Here is a 16,657-nt window from a genome sequence, read left to right on the forward strand (position 1 = left end):
AATTGGAGAATATGGTACAACATGACAAATTTTCATGCCGGCTGGGTCATTGCCCGGTTTCACAAGGCCCTCGTTGTTTTCGCCAGGGAACCAGGGCGAACAGCGGAAAGTCAGCTACTGGAACAAATCGAAAAGCACACTCCAACTCAACATCACCAGAGTTAAAGATCGATACTATCAACATAAGAAGCCTGAATGGCAAAGAAATGGAGCTAGCTGAGGAAACATAGGTACCAGATCGACATAATAGGGGTGACTGAATCAAAAAAGACAAAAAACTGGCGAGATCTTTCCGAGCAATAAATACAAAATGTTATATTCAGGAAATGACAATCAAGGAAAAGAAGGAGTGGCCATAATATTCAACACAAAATACGAGGCTAATCTTCTTGAATGGCAGGCAGTCTCAACTAGAGTGATGTGGGCAAATATGATAATGGGGAAATTGGACAATGAGACTTATTTGTGCCTATGATCAAGAAGGTTCTACTAAGGTAAAAGTAGAGGAATTTTTTGATGCTTTAGAAAAAGCAACTGACACAATGAAAAAGGAAAAGTTGGTCCTTGTTGGGATCTAAATAGCAGAGTAGGAAATGATTGTCAGACATACAAATATATTTTGGGAAAATTTAGAGAAAAAGAGCAAAGCTAATAATAATGGCAAATACCTGTTGGATTTCTGCTCAGGACATGGACTAGTTATTACTAACACCATGTTCCAACATAAAAATGTGCACAAATTCACAAGGAGAGAAGATGCAAGGAATAAGAAAAGTCTCAATGACTATGTTATTGTTGATAGTGATGTTTTCTCCCTGTGCAGGACACTAGAGTGTACAGAGAATTTAAAATTGGAAGCAATCACTATTTAGTCTTGAGCAGGTTCAAATTCTTTCATTTTTTCTTCAATAATCGTTGTGTATTTTAGCCTACAGTTCACATTTGAGCAGCTCTCAGATGTGAACTGTAGACTAAAATACACAACGATTATTGAAGAAAAAATGAAAGAATTTGAGAACAGGAACCAAACCTTGGAGATTCAGTGGCAAGCTTTGAAGAAAACACTAATCGATTCAGCCAGAGAGGCATGTGGTGAAGTTGTCTGCAAGGATAGAAAAATCAGAACTCCATGGTGGACACAGGAAGTTAAAGAGGCAGTGAAGGAAAAGAAGAAAGCATATCAAAAGTTCCTGACAAATAAGTCAGCTTGTGCTCTTAGAGAATACAGAGACAAATGTAAGAAAGCTAAACACTGTGTAAAACTAGCTAAACAAAAGTCATCGGAGGACTTTGGCAAGAACATAGAAAATAAATATCAAGAAGGTGACAAAATATTCTGGAGGTTGTTGAAGAAGATTGGAAATGGAGGTAAGAGTGCTGTAAAAGAAGTTAGAGATGATAAAGGTGACATGAAAACGGGAGAAAAAGATATCCTTGAAGTATGGAGTAATTACTTCGAAAAATTGCTAAATGAAACAAGCAGTGATGACAACACAGTGGTAAAAAACACTCAACAGGCATACAGTCAAGAATATATATCCATACTTGAAGTAGAAAAAGCCATCAAAGGCTTGAAATGTGGAAAGGCAGCAGGAGTAGATGATATTCGACCAGAAATGCTGAAGTATGGTGGTATAAAAGTCTTACAGTGGCTGCACTGCATAGTTCAAGAGGCCTGGACAGAGGGATAAATTCCTGCTGATTGGAGTAGAGCTCTTATAGTACCCATATATAAAAAAGGGAAATAAAACCGAATGTGAGAATTACACAGGAATTTCCCTACTGAGTGTTCCTGGCAAGATCTATGCAAGTATAGTTGAGAAACGGTTGAAAAGAATTGTGGAAGAAAACTTGGTGAAGAACAACAAGCTGGATTCAGGTCAAATAGAGGCTGTCAGGATCTTCACTTTACGACAAATAGTTGAGAAAGCATGGGAATATAACAAAAGATCTGTATTTAAGTTTTGTCGATCTGGAAAAGAAATATGACAAGGTGCCAAGAGAGAAGCTATTCAATACACTACGGTTATATGGTGTCAATGGAAAATTATGAATGATATATGCACGTAAACGCATGAAAGATATTCAATTAACCAAATATTTTGGTCAGGAAATAGCAGACCATCCTCAATGGTATTACAAGAACAGTTTTAAAAAATACAAGCTAGAATACTAACAATAGATCGTTAAAAATAGAACACGCCGCGTGATGTTATATCACTACGTATGAAACGGAATATTTTGAAGTAGAGACATGATTGAAAAAATAATAATAATAATAATAATAATAATGAGTAATCTTGATTAGACTTTCGCAGATTTTTGATATAGATATACAGTCATTGCGATATAGGTTGGGATGATGGAGCAAGGCCTCTACGCTTTCCATGAACAATCGTTCAAACCTATAATGGGATCTATGCAAGAGGCGAGTCCTGGACCAAAAGATGCTGTGGTCAGTGTCAATCCTGTGTTGAGCCAATCCAGACTTTTCAGGTTTGTTGTGAAGAATGGAGGATTGATGTTCTTGGATTTTTTTTTTTTTAAGAGAACGTTCGGTCTGTCCAAAACAGGAGAGATCACAATTGCAAGGAATTTGATAAACTCCAGGAAGAGATAAAGTTGAGTGTTTGTCTTTAGGAGAAGGAAAATGAGAAGACAACTTGTTAATAGGAGAATACGTAGCTGTTAAATCATATTTCTTTAAAATTCTTGCGATAGGTTCTGAAATACCGGAGATATAAGGAATAGGCACTCGATGTATTGAAACTTTGTTTTGTGGAGGATTATAAGAATTGAGGAGATGTTGAGTACTTTTTTCAGAAAAGCCATTGAGTTTCATGTGTTGTTGGATAGCAGAAAGTTCTTTCTGTAGATAATCGAAGTAGAACAATTAGTTTTGGCTCTTTTTGACATGGATGATGGGCCGATTCTTTAAGAATATAACGACCTGTGAACGTTGGTTTCCTGTATGCTGTAGTTGTACAAGTATTTGAAGGTGACCGGATGAGGAGAACGTCTAAAAAAGATAACTGGTTGCTTTCTTCTATTTCCATAGTAAACTTTATCTTTATACGATGATGCAAGGAATTGATACTGTTTAAGAAAGAAGGTAAAGAGTTTTTGCTGTATGGCCAAATAGTAAAATATCTATATATCTTACCCAAAAGGATGGTTGAGGGAAAATAGATGAGAAGATGACTTTTTCTAGATGTTTTAAATCTGAAAGAAAGTGTGTTGAGCATTATGTCATATGCCTCAATACACAAGTCTGCCATGATGTTATTTCATGTACTCACTCTTGGGTAAAAGAGAAAAACAAGAATATAAATTAATGTAAAGTATAATTACTTTGTAACAAAATGAAAAACTTACAACTATTTCTCACACAAAGTATTTTAATAATGTAGTGATATACCATTTTCCTACTCATATACAGAAACGCGACTTATAACACTGATTTAGTTCTCAGTTTGCTCTCATATTGCATAGCAATACACCCCCCCCCCCCCAATAGGTACAGTGCTGTGCATTATTTTTATTATATCACACCTCCAGGGAGTCCAATGACTCATCGAGGGTTTGTCTCACTACTCCTCCACCAACCTTCATCATCTAACACCATCTATCACCAACTACCACCACTAGTGCTTTCACAGACAATCACAAACATCCATGCACACGGCAGGATTCGAACCCTTTTGGCTGAAGAGCAGATACACTAACCACTCGGCCAACCAGGCCGGCAGATACTAAACAATTTCACGTGAAATCATTTGCCTCATATACTAGAATATAATTTCTTATTAAGTATAACTTACTCTAACCAAACAATACATTCTTTTCCCATCTCATGATGATAGTGGGAAAGACAGCAACAGTTTATACAATTATAAATCATTGGAGTAGGTAGGGTGAGAGAAAGAGGAATAGCGCTGGATACAATAATGGGGAAAACAGAAGTTGATGAATATGATGTGTTTCAGACATCAAGAGCTTGATGCTAATAAAGCTGCGTGACTGGTGGGATATTACTGTGTATTAAGGGAATATGCGAAGAAACTAACTTTACATGTGCACGATATAAGCATGAATAAATCACAAATTGCCAACTCAACTTACTTTGTAAGAATCATTATAATCAAATAAGACTTGCTGAAACTCCGATTCCAAATTGAATATCATTAGTCCACTAGTTTTATTCAACAGAGTTATTCAGCAAAACAAAACCTGCCAAGTTGGAATAACTTAATCAAGTTAAAAAAACAAACATCCTGCTGTTGTTCTTTAGGTCCTCTAAAGAAGCCTGTACAAACCACTTCATTCAACTGAATCCAACCAAACCTGGAATACAGTTGTTTATGACATTGCTCCTCTGAAAAATTCAGAAAAATTGAACCAAAATGGGAGAGACTGTACATGGAGATGCTTCCTTTGTAACTACAAGTTACATCCACACAAATTTTGCCTATATCTGCAATACAGTTGTTTATGTTGCTTAAGGTCCTCAGAGAAATGACTAAAGAGGATGCAGGGATCACTCCCTCCTCAGACATATATTCACATCACATCATTCAACTGTTCAAAATGTCAAATAATTGTTTTATGCATTCCCACATCTCAAGATAAAATGGGGAAACTGTGAAGGAGGGAAAAAGTAAAATGCTGGAGACACCACTACAGGTCCTATCATTCAACAGATTTCAACAAGTTATTCCTTACTGTTTCACCAACTTCATTAAAATAAAAAATCACCATATACATATATATAAGTAGACTCCTTACTAACAAAGCAAGATTAGCTGCAATTTAGAGGTGGCTACTTGACTGACATTGTTTTAACTGCTGACTGCTTAATTTCTCTCTGAAATACCATAATAGTAGCATCAATAACAGCACAACTTATTCAAAATAATATCAGTTAAGTGTAAGTTTAGATTAACCTCCCTACCGGTCAATGTGGATGAAATAGTGACACCAAATTGCACTTCTTATCCATGTTATTCAACGGGTTTTAGAGCTTCGTACCCAGATTCATCTGGACGTCTATAGACATTGTGGCCGATTGGGGGGTTAATGGTCAGTTTCATCCTCAGATGTTTTTCCTTTGAATTAGCTCTTCATAATGCTGAAAATTTTAGCTTGATTCCACCCAAGAAATGTTGGTAACCTACAGAACATTAAGTATTACTGGCAGGTTAAGAGTTGAAAACAATCCTTAAGAATGTCAAAAACATATGATCATTCCAGAATGAAGCTCCTTTTCCAATGGAGGAAAATGTGCATGACAGCCATAGTGTGGAATTCCCAATCAGTGGAGTGGCAGGAGGTAGCTCAAGTCTCAAAACATTATACTGTTGTTCTTTTTAGGGGGTAAATAAAAGATGGGATACAGGCAACAAAAGTGATGGGCTCAAGAATCTGAAGATACATCAATTATGCTACTGTAGCACTGAAAGGGACATGCTAGTTTGTTCACAAGAAGCAGAGTAAGGAGAGAAAACACACTGACATTAAGATATACTGCATGTGTGAGGAAAAAAACTATCTGAATCTAATGTACATATTATTATTATTATAATATGTTCTTCCAGGGTGTCCAAGGATTCGTTAAAGAAGAGCAATTCCACTTAAATACCTATCAGATACTTAGGACTAAAAGTCTAATAACTGGGTAGAGACCTCCACACTGCCTTTAAGTAATGCAGAGAACTGACTGGGGCTTCTGACCTAATGTCCAATTCTCATCTTCATATGATGTGCCCCATTAATATGTACCCACTGGGTACTGAACAGATGAGGATGGCTGACAATTTGGGACTTAGCTAACTAAATTGTGCTCCTATTGGCTTAAACCATATGCATATGATGGAATGATGAAATTTCATACCAGCTGGACATCTGGTTAAACAAGTCCTCTGCTTTTTTCCAACAAAGAACTAGAGCAAACAGTGAAAACTCAGTTGCTGGAACAAACTCCAACTCAACATCAAGAAGAAGAAGAAATCCAATGTCAGAAGATCTGAAGACAGAAACTTTAAGAAGAACTGGAAAAGTACCATGTGGACAATACTGGCATTACTGATTACTGAGAAAAAAGAAAAAATAATTATTTAGTAAGGTCTCACAAACAGGTGAGACCTTACTAAATAATTATTAATATTATATTATATTCATTAATAATATATTTATTAATTAATAAAATATTATATATTATATAATAAATAAATATTAAATTCAGGCAATAATGATCAAGGAAACAAAGGAGTATTGACAGCATTCAACATCAAACATGATAAATTTCTTGATTCGAAGGCAATTTCATGTAGTGATGTGGGCACACTTCAAAATAGAGAAATGAACAATAAAACTTATTTATGCCTATAGACCTACAAAGGTTTCTCTAAACAAGAAGTGGAGGAATTTTTCGATTCATTACAACAGGCAGCTGACAAAGAAAATTGAAAAAGTGGTCCTTGTTGGCGATCAAAACAACAGAATAAAAAATAAATCCCACCAAGCTAACAAGAATATTTCGGAAAAATAATGATAAGTATCTGCTGGATGATTTCAGCTCATGATTGGCTACTCATTACTAACTTTATGATCCAACATAAAGATGTGCACAAGTTTATGTGGAGAAAAGATGCAACAAGTAAGAAAAGCCTCATTGACTATGTCATTGCTGATAGTGATATCTTCATGCTGGTTCAGGATACAAGAGTGTACAGAGGATCTGAAATTGGCAATGACCATTACTTTTTTCTAAGTAGGATTAAAATGGATATCACATTGAAAAGGATAGTATGTAAGAAAGTTTTAAAAATAATTGAAGTTGAACAGCTTTTACAGGTAAACTGTAACCTCAATACAAACATTATTCAGGAAAAAAATGAAACGGTTCAAAAACAAGTAGCAAATCTTGAAGTCTCAGTGGCAAACTGGAGAAAATATTAATTGATTCAGATAGGAAGGTATGCAATGAGGTTGTCTGTAAGGATAGAAAAATAAGAACATCATGGTGGATACAAGAAGTTAAAGAAGCCATTCTGGAAAAGAAGAAAGCATACCAAAGGTTCCTAGCAAATAAGTCAGCAGATGTCCTAACAGAATATAGAGAAAAATGTAAGAGCTAAACTATGCATAAAAGTCACTAAATAAAAGTCATGAGAAAGCTTGGGTAAGAATATAAAAAATACATATCAGGAAGATAGCAAAATGTTGGAGGCTATTGAATAAGCTTAGAAATGGAGGAAAGAGTGCTGTAAAAGAAAGCAAACAATAAAGGCAACAAAGAAAACTGAATTTTATCAAGTCCTAGATATCTCAATTACTCTGAAAGACTGCTAAATGAAACGAGTGAAGAACAGTAGTAGACAATGTTCAAGATGAAAGCAAATAGGAGTACATATCAATACTTGAGTAGAAAAAGCCATCAAAAACTTGAAATGTGGAAAGCCAGCTGGAGTATATGATATATTCGATTAGAAATGCTTAACTATGGAGGTATAAAAGCTTTGCAGTGGCTACACTATGTAACTCAGAGGGCCTTGTCAAAAGGTCAAATTCCATGTGATTAGAGTAGAGTTCTCATAGTTTCTCACGTTAAAGTTAGAGTGAAACAGCACTAGGAAAGAATTAAAAATAGGATTAAATTCTTCCAATATTTTCTCAGTTACAAAGAAATCATCAAAGTGAAAAATGAGAGGTAACACATCCACACACAAAGCAGCACAAAACTAAGTGAAAAATGAGGGCATACTCCTTGAAGATGTGTCTATAACTAAGATGAAACACTGGAAGAATTAAGTACTATTTGTAATTCTTTACTGGTGCTGTTTCACTATATTAAACTTTTAACATGAGTTTCTATCAGCACTTAATTACAAAGGAAAGATTTATGCAAGCATACTTGAAAAGAGGTTGAGAAAAATTGTGGAAGAGAAACTTGGAGAAGAACAAGCTAGGTTCAGGCCAAATAGAGGTTGTCAAGATCCAATTTTCCTTTAATGACAAATAGTTGAGAAATCATGGGAATATGACAAGGATATGTAATTAAGCTTTGTAGATCTGGAAAAGGCATACAATAAGGTAAAAAATTTTAAGGTAAAAAAATTTTAAGGTAAAAAAATAAGGTAAAAAAACCCAGAGAAAAAATTTTCAAAATTATTTGGGGTAAATGGAACATCATACAGAGCAATATATAATCTATATTTAAGTAATAAATCATCATCATCAAATTCCTGATATATACACTCAAATAGGTGTACAGGATATGATAGTACTACATGAAAAATTTACATCATTACTAACTTCCTATCTACAATTTTCCTCCAAATCAGTCTGTTACTTGTCAAGACTCCAGCATTACCAGATCTTATATTTCTATTGTCTAAGGCACTTTGTACCCATATCAATCCACCTATATCTTGGTCTTTCTCCGGGTCGTTTTCCTGCCAACTTGGCAGAGAACACTTGTTTTGCTAATCTTTCCTCACCCATTCTGTTTAAGTGACCATACCACCTGAGATTAGCTCTGCTACTGCATTCCTAGATGCTGACAATGTCAAGTTCTTTCCTAATACCTTCGTTTTTTTTTTTTTTTTTTTTTTTTTTTTTTTTTTTTTTTTTTTTTTTTTTAAATATGATATTGCCATTGATGCCATCTGTGTCCTTAATCTTTCTCAGGACTCTCATACCTACGGTCTCTAGTCTTTGGTCAAGTATTTTACTTCTTACCCAGCTCTCAGATCCGTAAGTTAAAATTGATTTGAACACTGTATTGTATACAGTGCGACTTCCTACCATACCAACTTTGTTGATTGTGTTGTCTATTTCCATATTTAATTTACCATCTTCACTAAAAATCGTGCCTAAGTAGCCGAAATGTTTTACTTGTTCTATATAGGTTCTCCATTGACAATACAGTTGATATTTTCAATACCTCTGCCTATTTTCAATGTCTTGTTACTGCTGACCTTCATACCATATCTTTCACAACAGTTATTCACTTTAGCCAGGAAATCTTGCAGACTTGTAGTAGATTTATTTAGAAGTACAACATCACCCACATAAAGCAAAGAGCTGTTGAAAATGGTATTAAAGCAAAGGTTTAATACCACTTTCCTTCATAATGTGATCCATACAGATAATGAATAACAGAGGGAACAATGTACATCCTTGTCTGACACCAGATTTAACAATAAACCATCTTCCTGAACTTCCTCCAATTCTAAATGCTGACTTACAACTCAAATAAAGACTAAGTAGTGCTTGATATAAATAATAAATCCACAGTTAGAATTGAAGGAAATACAAGAAAATGATTTGATGTAAAACCAAGAGTAAGGCAAGGATGCACATTACTCCACAATATCCAATGGAAATTTAGAAGATAAAACTTCCAAAATGTCATTTACAGGAATACTGGTAAATTTCATGAACACACACCAAAAATAAAAGTATTGTACACAGAAATAATGCGCGCAAGTGCATTTGTTTCATGTAACGATAATTTTTCATGTAAAGATAATTGAGAAAATATAATTATTTTCATATTTTCAATGGTGAGACTCATCACAATTCAGTCTTGTTCTATAATAAATAAATAATTACATGTTATTTTAACAGAATAAAATAAAATTTATCAAATATATTTCACCCTCACCACGAACGACTCATCGTGCGAGGTCCTTCCTAGGAAACACGAAGTCTATCATACCACGCCTTGAAATCATTCACTGTTCTTGTTCTCACCACTCTATCAGGCAATGCATTCCACAGTTCAACCATCCTCCATGCAAAGAAACCACTCCTCACCCTCTTGCTCATCCCTGGAAGCTTTCGTTCGTAACTTCCAGGGATAGCCCCTTGTCATCGCTCCTTACTGCTGTTCCACCAAATGAAAGAACTCCCCAGTGTCAACCCTGTAACTGCTTCTCAACAGTTTAAGTCTCAATCATATCACCTCTCCTTCTATCCACCAAACTCTGAAGTCCACATTCCTCTCAGCTGATCCTCATAACTAACATCGTATAGTCCTGAAACCATCTCTGTTATCCACTTCTTTGTATCCTTTCCACATTTAATTTATCTCTTTCAAATCCTAGGGACCAAATTTAAGAACAATAGTCTAAGTGTGGTCTGATAAGAGTCTTATACGACAGAATAACTCTTATCTCTGCAGGTCAGCATTCATCTCAGTATTGCAGCAAGCCTCTTCATCACCTTTGCAATATGCTCCCTGAATTTCAGTTTTCTATCAATCATCACCCCCAGATCGTTAGTTTCCCCTACTTCCTCCATTACAGCTCCTCCAGTTTGAGTATGCAGCCTCCCATCGATTTATCCCAAACTTCAAGACGTTACATTTTGGTGCATTAAACTGATACCCCTCATTCATTTGCCCATCTGTCTAGTTTATTCAAATCCTCTTGCAGGGCTGCCAAATCTACATTATTACTAATAACCATTCCCGGCTTCACATCATCTGCAAACAACTGAATATCCCCTTGCAATCCATTGACAATGTCATTGATATACAGGTTAAACAATACAGGTCCCAGTACTGAGCCCTGTGCAACCCCCCCACTTGTAACCTTCTGCCTCCTTGATATTGCCCCACCATACACAAGACTCTCATACCTATCAGACAGCCAATCCTGAATCGAGTTGACTAACCCGACATCTAAACCCATGTGCTGCAACTTAAATATCAGCTTATCATGTGGCACCCTGTCAAATGCCTTTGCAAAATCCAAAAAAATGGCAGTACAGGGGGTCCTCAACCTATGTCGTCCTCGACATGCAATGTTTCGACTTTACGGCGGTAATCCCATAAATAATTTAAAAAATAAATTTAGACTTGAAGCAGCGCGCCGTAAAATTCAAACGTTGTGGGTGAACGTGTTTGTGAGCGCAGCGGAAGAATACGCTGTTACGGGGCATTTGTTTGGAAGACATCGCTTAGGTCATAGCATACACTCTTTGGGTACCGCGTGCTTTGTTTACATCCGCTCACTCGCTTTTTTTTTTTTTTTTTTTTTTTGCGACTTTTTATCCTTATATGGCTCCCAAACGTAAGGCAGACTCTTCCGATGGCAGTGTGTTGAAGAAAAGGAAAGTCATTACATTAGAAGTGAAATTAGACATTATTAAAAGGGTAAAAAAGGGAGAAACGGCAACGAACATCAGCCGTGCGTTGAACTTAAGTTGTACTACAGTCGGGACTATTATCAAGGATAAAATTCGCATCCTTGAACACGTGAAAGGATTGGCACCCATGAAATCGAACTGTGATTACGAAAGAATGTAGTAGACTCATGATTGAGATGGAAAGGCTTCTTGTTCTTTGGCTGGAAGACCAGCATCAACGCCATATCCCAATTAGCCTCGTGTTAATTAAAGAAAAGGCAAAAAGATTGTTTGAGGCATTGAAAAGTGAAAGGGGGAAATGAGTGCAAGTGAAGAGTTTAATGCTGGTAAAGGTTGGTTTATGCAGTTTAAGGCTCGGGGCAATTTACATAACCTTAAGGTGCAAGGTGAAGCTGATAGTGGTGATGATAAAGCAGCTGGTGAGTTTCCTGAGGGATTGGCTGAGATAATAAGGGAGAGGGACTACAGTGCTCAACAAGTGTTTAATGCAGACGAGACAGACCTATTTTGGAAACGTATGCCTAATCGTACCTATATCGCCAACGAGGAGAAGGTAGCACCAGGCCATAAAGATGGTAAGGAGAGACTCACTTTGCTTCTTGGGGCTAATGTTGCTGGTGACTTAAAACTGAAGCCCTTATTGGTCTATCGGGCTGAAAATACAAGGGCATTTGGAAGGGTCAACTGCCTGTCATCTGTAGGTCAAATAAGAAGTCATGAGTGACACTTCAAATCTTCGATAACTGGTTTATCAACCATTTTGTGCCAGAAGTTCAGAGGTACTGTACAGCCAAGGGTCTGCCCTTTAAGGCATTGTTAGTGCTAGACTATGCCTTTGGTCACCCTGCCCACTTGGATGACTTTCACCCTAATGTTAAGGTGGTTTACCTTCCACCAAACACCACAGCACTTTTGCAGCCTATGGACCACGGTGTTATTGCTTCCTTTAAGGCCTACTACCTCCGCAGGACATTTGCTATGGCTTTCAGGGCAACTGAAAAAGACAGGAACTTAACCCTCAAAGACTTTTGGAAATCGTATAGCATTTATAATGCCATACAAAACATTGAGCATGCTTGCCATGAAGTGAAGCAGACAAATTTGAATGGTGTGTGGAAAAAATTGTGTCCCCAGTTTGTGAATGATTTCCATGGCCATGAGGAGACAGTTGAGGCTGTCACAGAGAAGGTTGTTGTCCTGGAGAAGCAGGTGAGCTTCTGGCATCTCATGGGGAGGAGTTGCCAGCAGAGGACCTCATTCAGTTAGAGAAGCATCCGATTGAATAGGAGGAAACGGTTCCAACCCCTGAACCCAGGAGATTCACCACCAAGGGCTTGGCAGAAGGTTTTGCCCTCATTGAGGATGGGCTGCCCAAGTTTGAGGCTGAGGATCCCAACACTGCTAGGTACACAAAGGTCTTCCGAGCAAGTTGATAGCCTGCAGTGTTATAGGGAGATATATACGAGAAGAGGATGGCATCATTCCAGACTAGCCTGGAACGTTTTTTCATGAAGGTAGAGATGCCTGCAGCAGGTGCTGGCATCTCTACCTCTTCCAGCCTCTCCATCTTCTTCAGTTGCACCTGCACCTTCTGCAGTCTGTCCTGATTCTCCTGCCTCGTCCTTCCACTGTCAGTCTCTCCCTCCTTGCAATGCCCCTTCCAGTGTGCAAGTCAACCACAGGATAAAAGGTAAAGAATTGTTTTAATTATTTTTTTTTTAATCACCTATACAGAATGTACAGTTTCATTTGTCATTTTGGGGATTATCATTAATTTTTTTTTTTTTATTACAGCTTCATTTTTGTCATTTTTCTGTACTATACAGTAATTATGTTCTCCCTTTCATTTTCCTATGGCCTAGTTCTGTTTCATGATATATACGTATGACTTTAGGGTGTTTTAGGTTAGGTAAGTAACTTAGGCCATGGTAATTCTGACTTGCATCAAAAATCGCCTTACATCGGTCCGTAGGAACGGATCTCTGGTGTAACTCAAGGACCCCCTGTATATGCCTTTCCCTCATCAACTGCTCACTTTATTATAAAAGGCAATCATATTACTAAAGCAAGAGCACCCCTTAACAAACCCATGTTGATTCTCACAGATAACATTATCCTCATCTGCCCAATGCTGTATATGGTCCCTCACTAATTTCTCCAAGAACTTAACTACTACTGATGAAACACAAACTGGCCTATAATTAGACACATCCAGTCTGCTACGACCCTTATGCAATCTTACCTTCCTTCCATTCCTTGGGTACCTTTCCTGTAGCTAGACTTTCATTGAAAAGCCAGGTCAACCTAGCTTTTCAATGAAAGTTTCAGTTCTTTAGCATATTCTCTTAAAATCCATGGTGAAAACATCACAGAGTACTCAGTATTTGGAACACACTCTCCTCTTGCACCTCTACACCTTGAAACTACTCTCTCTCTCTCTAGTATTAAAACCTACTTCTTCAGGATGAAATACTCCAATAAAGTGTTCATTGAACAACTCCACTATGTCCTCTGCATCAGTCACTCTATTCCCATTTTTATTCCACAATGTCATTCCTCCTCCTACTGGTCCCCATAGCTAAAAAATTCCCTAGGATTTTCTTTGGCTCTTAATGCCAGTGTCTTCTCATATTCCAGTTTTGCTTTCCTCACCATACTTGTCACTCTCTTGGTCTGAGTCTTATATTCTTCATGCAGCTGCTCTCCACCCCTCTCCTTATGTCTCTTCCATAATCTCTTTTTCACCTGCAGTTCTGGTTTGATATTGTTTGTCATCCACTTTATACCAAATTGTGTCTTCTTCACTCGTGGAATACAGCTTACTATTGCTGCTAACAAATATTCCTTCACAATTTCCCAAGCACTAATATGGATTGCATTATGAAAGAAAGTGGAATTAAACCCTGATATTAGAATCAGAGATATCACACTTAGCTCTCTGCTTTGGGTAGATGATGTTATATTGCACTGAACGTTATAACAATATCCACTACAAGTCTACAGGGTTCTGTAACTAAACTGCATAACAGCTGTAACAAATTTGGTATGAAATTCAGTAATTAAAAGACCAAAACTATAAAAACAGGCAGGAACATAAAACTTCAGCTGCATTCTGAATGGAGAACCTATAGAACAAGTCTTAGTGAAGATGGCAAATGAGGAACCAGTTGAATAAATTTATGTAATAAGAGAGAAATTAGCCAAACCATGAAACTAACAGTATACGAGACAGTGTTCAAATCAGTTTTAAGTTAAAGATCTGAAAAAAATTGGGAGAGTGAACAGATGGCATTCAATAGCAGAATCATGTTAAAAATGGAGATATCAGAAAGGATATTGACATTGTTAGCAATCAAGAATGAAAGTAATCTAAGTTGGTATGGCCATTTAACTAGAATGAGTGAGGAAAGATTAGCAAAACAGGTGATTGATGCCAAGATAGCAAGACAAGACCCTCAGAAAGGCCACAATCTAAGTGGAGAGATGCAGTCAGATGTGCCCTAGAGTAATGTTTCTCAAATAGTATGCAGCCAAATTTTGAGAATAAAAAACATTTTCATCCAAACAGTGCATTTTAGCCTATTTATAATTGTATAAAACTTTTGCAGTATAATATTTAACATTGGTTTATTTTGCTGTAAATGCTGAATTGAAGTGCCACCAATTGACCACCAGAAATATGACAATGATTACGTCAAGTACCAAGGACTATGTAATTAATGTAGTATAAACTGTAAAATACTAAAAATTACACAAGTGTCCAGCATTAAGAACACAGGTGTGCTGCGACAGAAATTTGCATGGCTAAGTGTGCCACAGACTGAAAAAGTCTGAGAATCACTGCCCTAGAAGATAAAAATATCAGATGACAATATTGAAGTATTGACAAGTGATATACTAATTTGGTGGAATTGATAATAATAATGTAAACTTAATCATGTAGTATTGTAATAGTATTCTCTGTACATCCACTGAGGATACATATCAAGAAAATGATAATGACACATTATTATCACTATCGCAATATACTCTTCACCGATGACTTGTTTCAAGTTATTAACATTAATGTACTAAAATTTATATGAATTAATATGACTAGGCTCAAAATTATGAGCTTTAATTTTTTTTTTTATTGTATCATTACAGGTACCAGCTGAATAATTTTGAGTTGTCATCAGTTCCATAAAATAACGTAAATATCATTAAGAGATGATAACAGTTCATTTTGTAATTTCATACACAAAATGAACTTTTTAATACAGTCACCTAAGAGATGACAGCAATGACCCAGGTTCAACTATCACTGAAAACTGGTGTTAATTCCATTCTCAAAAGCAGTACTAATACTCTGATTCAAATTTATGCATCAAAGACCAAAACATAATATCAATTTTATGCTCAAGTTCCTATCATACAATTTTTAAGTTTTAAACTTTATATTTTTGTACAAAAACAAAATTTTAAAACATTTAAAATATATTGTTCTCTTCATTACTGTTACTTAATTAAATAAAAAATAAAAGTCGAGTTTACAATTGTCCTCTTAACAGGAATACAATACAGCTATGATTAAATAGGAAGAAATTGGTGAGATAACGAAACTTTCAGTAACGTAAGAAATGAAAGAAAAGTGAATAAATATATGTGTATAACAACTCATTGAAGCACTGAATTCTGAGCAGGTTATTAGTGGAACATACTAAAAAATGCTGACTACAAATGTCCAACCTATGGAATGTGGACCAGATGCAGCTCAGAAATAACTTTCATCTGTTCCTCAATAACATATCAAGAAATCAGTTTAAAACATCATATAAAATCAACCATTTAACACTCATACTGCAGTAGTGTTAAACATATAAAGTTAAAATGATGTTATTTCAATTTTAGTTCTGATATATATATATCATATAGAAAATAATTACAAACCTACAAAAACTAGAAATAGGATATTAGGTAATGTTTTTCATTCCAATTGGTGTATCATCTCTGGAACCAGTAGATTAGAAAAAATTGTCAAACAAAAAAAATTGATACATCTCACTGATATATATATTTGTAACAAAACTAAGTAGTTATTAAAAGCTTTTTAATCACTACAACAATATTTTGTTGTTTTGTTTTTTTCTCTATATTTGTGTGTATTTTAAACACAATTTTTTTCAGCTATATCCCACTATTCTGAATTTGGATATGGACATAGCTTTATGATCAGTTTTCATTTGAAATTCAGTCCCTAATGCCTGAAAAAATTGTGACTACTTGAAGAGTGACTGTGGTTAACCATCACTTCAGTTAAAATGAAGTGATGTTTAACTAAACTTTTGTTAAAAAAGGTTTCTTTCAATTAATATTTAAATACATATTTTATGTATACTTTTAATAGTAATCTAGTTACGATCTATCAATATAAGCTTTCAAATCATTTGTTTTAAACAAAGAAATATATTAAAATATGATCATCTGTCTCCTTGCATTTTCTTTCTTATTACTACACGTAACA

The 16,657-nt window shown here is 35.9% G+C and overlaps 2 protein-coding genes across 10 annotated transcripts in view; one reads left to right on the top strand and one right to left on the bottom strand.

Annotated features, from left to right (window-relative positions):
• Positions 1-16,259, top strand: part of LOC150099893 (uncharacterized) — a 203,005-nt gene extending 186,746 nt beyond the window's left edge. The window contains exon 58 of the mRNA XM_090403168.1: positions 15,301-16,259. Coding sequence (XP_090259294.1) covers positions 15,301-15,311 — 11 coding nt within the window. The 3' untranslated portion in view covers positions 15,312-16,259. The remainder of the gene's footprint in view (positions 1-15,300) is intronic.
• Positions 1-16,657, bottom strand: part of rump (heterogeneous nuclear ribonucleoprotein rumpelstiltskin) — a 207,678-nt gene that overhangs the window by 49,478 nt on the left and 141,543 nt on the right. The gene's annotated exons all lie outside the window — the stretch shown is intronic.

Source organism: Typopeltis vanoorti, chromosome 13 (assembly GCF_054136105.1).
Source record: "Typopeltis vanoorti isolate ZY-2024b chromosome 13, IOZ_Tvanoo_1.0, whole genome shotgun sequence".
Classification (NCBI taxonomy): Eukaryota; Metazoa; Arthropoda; class Arachnida; order Uropygi; family Thelyphonidae; genus Typopeltis; species Typopeltis vanoorti.